Source organism: Xenopus tropicalis, chromosome 2, assembly GCF_000004195.4.
Source record: "Xenopus tropicalis strain Nigerian chromosome 2, UCB_Xtro_10.0, whole genome shotgun sequence".
Lineage (NCBI taxonomy): Eukaryota > Metazoa > Chordata > Amphibia > Anura > Pipidae > Xenopus > Xenopus tropicalis.
The window spans coordinates 73775530-73782940 of NC_030678.2; the positions used below are offsets into that span (position 1 = coordinate 73775530).

The 7411-nt window shown below is 37.7% G+C and overlaps 1 protein-coding gene across 1 annotated transcript; it reads right to left on the reverse strand.

Moving 5' to 3' along the window:
- On the reverse strand, window positions 1-4297 carry avpr1b (arginine vasopressin receptor 1B). Its single transcript, XM_018091542.2, has 2 exons — window positions 1807-4297; window positions 1-580 (listed from the first exon to the last, which is right to left on the reverse strand). The coding sequence occupies exons 1-2, from the start codon at window positions 2690-2692 to the stop codon at window positions 288-290; spliced, it is 1179 nt and encodes a 392-aa protein (XP_017947031.1). The 5' UTR covers window positions 2693-4297; the 3' UTR covers window positions 1-287.
- Window positions 4298-7411: the final 3114 nt, after the last annotated feature.

The following is a 7411-nucleotide window of genomic DNA, read 5'->3' on the forward strand; positions in this document are numbered from 1 at the left end:
TTAGGGTGAAGACACACTGAGCTACTAGTAGCAGCTACTTTTTCATTGCTACTAAACTCCAGAAAATACCTTACCACAGAAAATACTGCGAATTTCCTGTGCTAAAACACACGTATAGACAGTTACCAGTAAATGATCAGCATTGTCTGTTTCTGTAGCAGTGACAAGTAGCTGCTACTAGTAGCTCTGTGTGTCTTCACCCTTATAATGCTTTGAAACACAATACTTCTTCCCTTTATGAGTTTATGATTTCATTGTCTGTAAATTGGGTTTGTATTAATATATTATCACAAAATCCCTGATTCTATCACAGTATCATCCAAGGCAGGGTACAGATCCCTGATGCTGTTGCACGTGCCATTTGAACCCCCTCCCCTGAGCAAGGAACGATTGCGTAACTGTGTGAGAAGGGTGTCTCTGCGGCTCGAGACACTGCCTGTAGAATTATGCCTGTGGCCATGAGGTCGAGATGTTCCGCGGCACAGCTGTGGGCTGTTATAACACATATAGATCCAGGGATTACTGCAGCTGCTCAGGCTGGCGAGGAGCATGGTGATGGTGAATGCAAAATCAGTAGAATCTAAACTCAGACAGAAAGGGAACATAACAAATTAAGCAGGCAAAATTCACTCAACTGTGTTCTATGGCTATACTATTGCTATTGTTTTGCTTACTTTGGACATGCTGTCAAAAGATTAGTATTTAGAAATCTGTTATAGTTGTTTATCTGATTTAAAGTATACATTTATTTTCATACTCTATGTGACATTTGCCTTAAGGCTGACCCAGGACACCCTGGCAGATATGATTTAGTATTTAGAAATCTGTTATAGTTGTTTATCTGATTTAAAGTATATATTTATTTTCATACTCTATGTGACATTTGCCTTAAGGCTGACCCAGGACACCCTGGCAGATATGATTTATATGCAGCTTACATTTTTAAACATGCACAATCAACAATCCAGCTAGGCTGATCTTATAGGGAACTAATGCCTGTCTTTGCTTGTGTGACAGCTGAGCTGTGATTGGTTATCTTCCTCCTACTGTGCTTCTGGCTGGGACTATAAGAACACGACCACTCCTCATTTGGAAACTAGACTGGGGCCATTTTTAAAGATAATAATTTTTTTCTAGCTTTGAGTGAAACCAGCACCATATAGTGTTTCTTATTGCTTACAAGATTGAGGGGACTTTCTGATATGCTAAATGTCTCCTTTAATTCTTCCCTTTGCTATCTTATTGTGGCAGGCAGATCACCTGCTTTACTCACTGGACATGAGCTTACCTTCTCTGTTGTTGTTGTTGAAGTTGGTTTAAAAGTGAAGGGGGTTCAAAAATTAATTGCACAGCTTAACTTCAAATGGTTTATTTGTGAAAGGAAAGAAACACACAATCACCGACGGAAGGAAATGGGGGACAGCAAACTGTTCTCAGTGGGTGATATTCAGTATTAATAAATTTGGTATGATGGCAAAAGCCAACTAGATATCCTAGGGTGAATTGTAACTTGGCACAATTTCTCTGCCCCCAAGGTGCTCACACTGTAGCTATCAATGCCAACAGCAGCTGTAAGAACGGAGCATTTTGCACTATTTAATTTGGCTCTATTTAATTTAAGGATTTCTTTGTTTCATGGATAACTGATTGCATATTAAATTTGCCTGTAGTTTATCCATTTGTATTAAATGTTGGCAAATGTATCCTTCAATGTCTGATCTTATTTATAGTGATTAAGTGTCATAGAATTTACAAAAGTACCAAGCAAGGAAACCGTTTGTATTATTCTGACACAAAAACTCTTACCTTCATCTGGTGAATTTTCATCCCATACTGACCACATCTGAACACTAAAAAATGGAGTCCAGCATAAGATATATGAAAGGACAATAACAAAGGTCATCTTCACAGTCCTGATTTTGGCTCTAGAGATGGTTCTGATGCTGCTTACCCTGGAGGGTACGACTTGCCCATTGCTTTCCCTCTGCCCTACCCCAGAAGTCTGCATTTTTCCCTTGAGATTCTTGCAGATCTCACAACATATTAAGCTGTAGCAAAGCAACAGGATTCCTACTGGAACAAAAAATATGGATACAGTAATCCAAGTAATGTAGGCTTTGGCACCCCATGGGTATCTAAAATCAGCCCAGCAATCAATAACCCCTGCTCCTTGACTTATTTCCTTCATTGAGAAGATGAATATCTGAGGGAGACTAAGAATGCAGCTGAGTATCCAGGTGCCCCCTATCATTAAATATGCCTGCTTGCTTGGCTGTTGCAGTGTCTTTAGTGGGTGGCAGACTGCTATATAGCGGTCGATAGTCATCATCATCAGCATGTAAGTTGAAGCAAACATACTCATCACTTGGGTATATTTAACAGCTCGGCACAAGATGTCAGATCCTATAAACCTGAAGGTAATATCCCAAATCATTTGAGGTAAGATCTGAAAGAGGGCCACTGCCAAGTCAGTAAAAGTGAGATGCACAATAAACAAATGCATTCGAGTCATCTTTTTTCTCCTTTGATATATTGCAAACAAAACGATGAGGTTACTCCCAGTAGTAATTACTAAGATGGCACCCAGCAATGCCACTTCGGCTTTAGCTAAATCTTCATTCCTGGGATCTGTGTAGTTCAATGCACTAGGCAATTTCAAAGCATAGTCTAGCAGATAAGAATTATTTTCCATGGCACTATTATATCAATTCACCAAATAAATATATATAACTATAACTGCTCATTAAAGTTATATATTTTCAGGTAACTTATATATGTCTTACAATTATTATTAACATTTGTAAAGTACTATAATATACAATATCATTTAGCAATAAACAAAATAGAATTAGCCTCTGAATTCAGTTCTAGAGCCCTTTAAAATGTATTATGACTAGATATCAGTTGTGATATTATTATCAAAAAATCAATACTTTCTGTCTTTAATTAAGAAAGGAATACCTTTTTATGGCTAATTTTAGAAATTATACCTTAAATTGAATTTTTTTTATAGTTTTCTTCTAAATTTTTTTCTTCTTTTTGTAGTAGTCCATTTAGTACAGTGAATTGATCCTTTTCCTTAAATTCCAGTTGACAGAGAAGAATACGGATAAAGGAGTCAGTATAGCGATTATCCTCAAGTATCAGTTCCATAAGCTTTGTTGATTTCGTTTTCAGTGAATATATTTATAACATCAGTTCTCTTAGGTGGAAAGTTCTCAGATAAATGAACTGATATATCTCAACGACAAACCAAAGAAGAAATTGCTGTTTGCCTCTGGTCTTTTGCTAAAATAATCTCTTGGCTCAACGCTGTCTCTTGCCTATATCCACTTACCCAGCTCTGGCTTGTCTTTCCACCAGTGACAACTATTAGAGATGAATGTGCTTGGTCAGTAAATTAAGGGAGGAGATTTTCCATCCTTAGAGCTGTGATGAAGGCATTAAGATATATAATGTGGGGAGGTGCATCTAGAAAAACCTTCACATAAAGCCACTGTCTGACTATTATGTCTATATTTAAAGCTCTGTACAATATAAACATTTTTATAAAAGCTATATGAGATAGGGAACCTATAGTTTTGTACTGTAGGCTTGGTTTAGTTCTCACCTATATTGATGGTAATTGTTCACCTACAATGTTATTAATATTCCAATGACTGCAGTTAATCAGTCATTGTATTATATGTATAATTGCCAAGCTATGATTAGTAGTAAATTGTTTTTTATTAAGTGAACTAGAGTGAAGACTTCTAGCCCTGTTATACAGAAGCACAGATCTAAACATATATACAGTGCATAACTGATGTATATATAGAGATTTATAAGCATACTGACTAGTAATGAGCCAATCTGTCCTGTTTTACCACAAAATTCACGAAACGACAGAAACATTTGCGTTTGCCGCTCAACTTTTTTGTCACTCGCATCTTTTTTTGTCACCCGCATCTTTTTGTTGCCTGTGTTTTTTTTGTTGCCCTCGTTTTTTAAATTTTACGCGGCTGAGAATGAATCCAAGAGCTCTTGGCACACTAAGGGGTATATTTACTAAAATAAATTCAACTAAATTTATTTTCCCAAATGTCTGATATTTACTAAAAAAGTTGCGAGGAAAAGTTGCTCCGAGAAAAGTCGTAAAAAACTCGACTGTTTCGAATTGTCGGCGCAACAGTTTGAAAATGTCATGATTTTCAGACAAAACCCAGTAAAATCTCTAAAGAGACAAAAGAAAGTACTTCAAGGAAAGGGACGGGACTTCTGCCATTGACTTTTATATGAACCCTGCAAGTTTAATCTGGCGAATTGTCAAATTCAGATTTTGAGCTGTATTGACGCATAGTAAATCTCAGAAAAGTAGCAACGTTTTTTCTTTGCTACTTTTTAAAAAAAAAATCCAAAAATTAAGTTTAAAATTAAAAATCTATGGTTAGTAAATGAGCCCCTTTTATGCCATCCTTATCACTATGAGTATTCATTCGGTATTCTAGGTCCCCTATCGACACCAGTTATGACCTAGAAAAGATTTATAAACATCCTCTTATTTGTACTCAGGAACCCCTCTGAGACTGACAAAACCTTGTTCCTAAACTTAAAGGGAGGGAGAAAAGGCTGTGTCTAATACAGTTTCATATTCATGGTGCGTACTTTAGTGCAAGTAACTGATAAAGGAACCTTGGGTTGGCAAGGTTATGTAACATCAAGCCATACAGGTATGGGATCCGTTATCCAGAAACCCTTTAACTAGAAAGCTCCAAATTACAAGAAGGTCATCTCCCCTAGACAGCAAAAATTAGACAGGCACAACAGGCACAACCGTTATGCCGGTCTAATTTTTGCTGGACTGTGTTGGGAGTGCCGACTCCCTAGGCTGTGCACTGGGTATAAGGACTGGAGGAGGTAAGGGTGTGTTAGTAGACATTTTGCTGCATCTCCCCTAGACTCCATTGTAATAACATAAATTGAAATTTAAAGGATGTCAAACCCCAAATTTTTTTTAGCCTACTAAAAGAAAACATAATTGTAAGAAACTTTGCAAAATACATATTTGTCATTGTTTTAAAGTAGTGATGGAATCTTGCCTATTTCAGTTTGCCAGATAATACTCAAAACTGTAAAAAAATTCACAAAACGCAGTTATTGTGTGACTTGCACGACTGCAACGTTTTCCTCACTCAGCAAATTTTTTCCGCACAAATTTTTATTCTTTTATTAGTCAAAAAAAAATTATATTTTGGGTTGACATGTCCTTTAAAAACATATTTTTCTTTTTTCTCTTTAAAGGACACCTCGACCCCCCAAAAAAAGTTTTTGCCTAATAAAAAGAAAACATAATTATAAGCATCTTTCAATACAAATGTATTAAAGAATATTAGTGCTTTGGGATCAAGGAAATGACTGAGGACAATTCAGGGGGCTGTTAATTATATAGGGGTGCCATGGTCAGGAAGAATTTGCACAGTGGGAGAGCAGGAGCTAGTAGACAGGTATAGTGATGAGCAAATTTTATCGCCAGGCATGGATTTGCAGCGAATTTCTGCATTTCGCCATTGGCGAATTGTTTTGTGGAACTTACGTGAAAATTCGCAGAGGAAAAACTTGTTGCGTGCAAATTTTTTTGTTGCGCATCAAATAGATGGGGGGCGACAAAAAAATTGCGCAACAAATGCTTTTTACGAATTTTTCGCCGTTTTGCAAATTTTCTTGCCATTTCACGAATTTTATGGCGAAACGGGACAGATTCGCTCATCACTAGACAGATAGCACGGGGATAGGGAGACCTAGCCTGCACATTGTGCTATCCTCGGCAGTCTGTCTGTATCCACTGCATTACTCTGTGCTCTTTCACAGCTTGCACAAGCAATAATGCAACAACCATAGCACAATACTACAAATAGAACACACAGAATATCAGAGATACCCACACAAGTTAGGCCTGAATATGTCTGTTCGGAAGATGACACATTGGCTGTGGTGATATCTTTATGTGTTTATGTTTTCCATAAACTTCAGTGAACCAGAACCTAGCAGCAGGGCTGTTCTAATAAATGAGCAAAAGGGGCATTTGCCCAGGGCCCACCAGGACAGAGGTCCCATTACCAGACCTTTAATCTGTTATAACTTCTAAATAAAGCATGCCCCTTAAATGCCTGACCCCTCATTTCACTCAAATTTTACTGCATTACAAGAAAAAATAAAAAAAAAGAAATTCTGACTTTTTATTTTGTTTTTCCATTTTATAATCATGGTTCATCCGCTAACATGACTGTTGGTTAAAGGTGGGGTATACTTCTATTTTGGTAAACACAGACTATTTCTTTGTTGCTTGGCTTGTTATTTTCAAATTCATCTGCTTGAGGTACATTTAAAAATGTATTTTGGATGGTGGTCATCAATAAACTGGCACCTAGCAGGTGTTGCTTTAGAATTATTCTTCCATTCTTCAATTCTGAAGACAGGACCTGGCACACTGTATATCTCCTTGCCAGAAACCTTGATGCACTGCCCTCTCATTGCAGTGTCCTGTTTAGACTGCATGAGAATATGAGCAATCTAAAGGGGTAATTCACCTTTAAATTACATTTAGTGTGTTTTAGTAAGCAGGGTGTCATTTACTGACATTGCTGGCACATGCAGGCACCGGTAATATTGCTATCTTATAAGTATCTAGAAATACTCTTTTTACCTTTTTTAGATTTCTTTTATACTTCTCAGATAAGAAATATGGGACTTAATTACTGTTTATCTCTTTACAACCATTGCTTAAGGGGGAAGTGTGGCACTTTTGCAAAAAGAAAGCAAAATATATTTACATAATTTTTATACATACAAATAGTAAATAATTTGCAGCTAAACTTGGGCACTGCCATTTCTGTTGTTCCATTTCAAACATTAGTTGTTTTGCTTGCAACCCAAATCATAGTAGGTCATGCTGTATAAGCACATTATCTGCTGTGGTGCTGCGGCTGGCACATTGTGGTGTTTATACAAATGACCTGTAGGTGTGTGCAAGACTTATGCTGTAAATTACATAGTACTTTCTGTCACAGCCAGGAAGACAAGTTGATGTAAGCAAGCCCACAAACGTCCCACACTACCGGAGGCTTTGCCTGAGGACGGGAGCAGGAAGCACGGAAGTGGAGAGAGGCCGGAGAGCCAAACGAGGTACAACGGGATCAAGCGAGAGAATAGTCAGACAGGTCCAGGTCGAGGCGGGCAGAACAGGTTCAGAAGCGAAGGTCAGGCAAGGTTGAAAAACAAAGAAACAGGATCAGGATAAACACCAGGCACAAGAGTAAACTTGATAACCAAGCAAAGATGGTGAGTTCTAGGCGACTATTTAAACTAACAGGATGGCACCAATACACAAGGACTCAAGACGCACACTGAATGTGTGGACTTTTCGTTGCACCAC

Excerpts from the sequence above, each read along its gene's own strand:
- avpr1b (XM_018091542.2), bottom strand. The coding sequence starts at position 2,692 with ATGGAAAATAATTCTTATCTGCTAGACTATGCTTTGAAATTGCCTAGT. Across the intron at positions 581-1,806 it reads TGAAAATTCACCAGATGAAG|ATTCTACTGATTTTGCATTC; the intron begins GTAAGAGTTTTT and ends GTCTGAGTTTAG.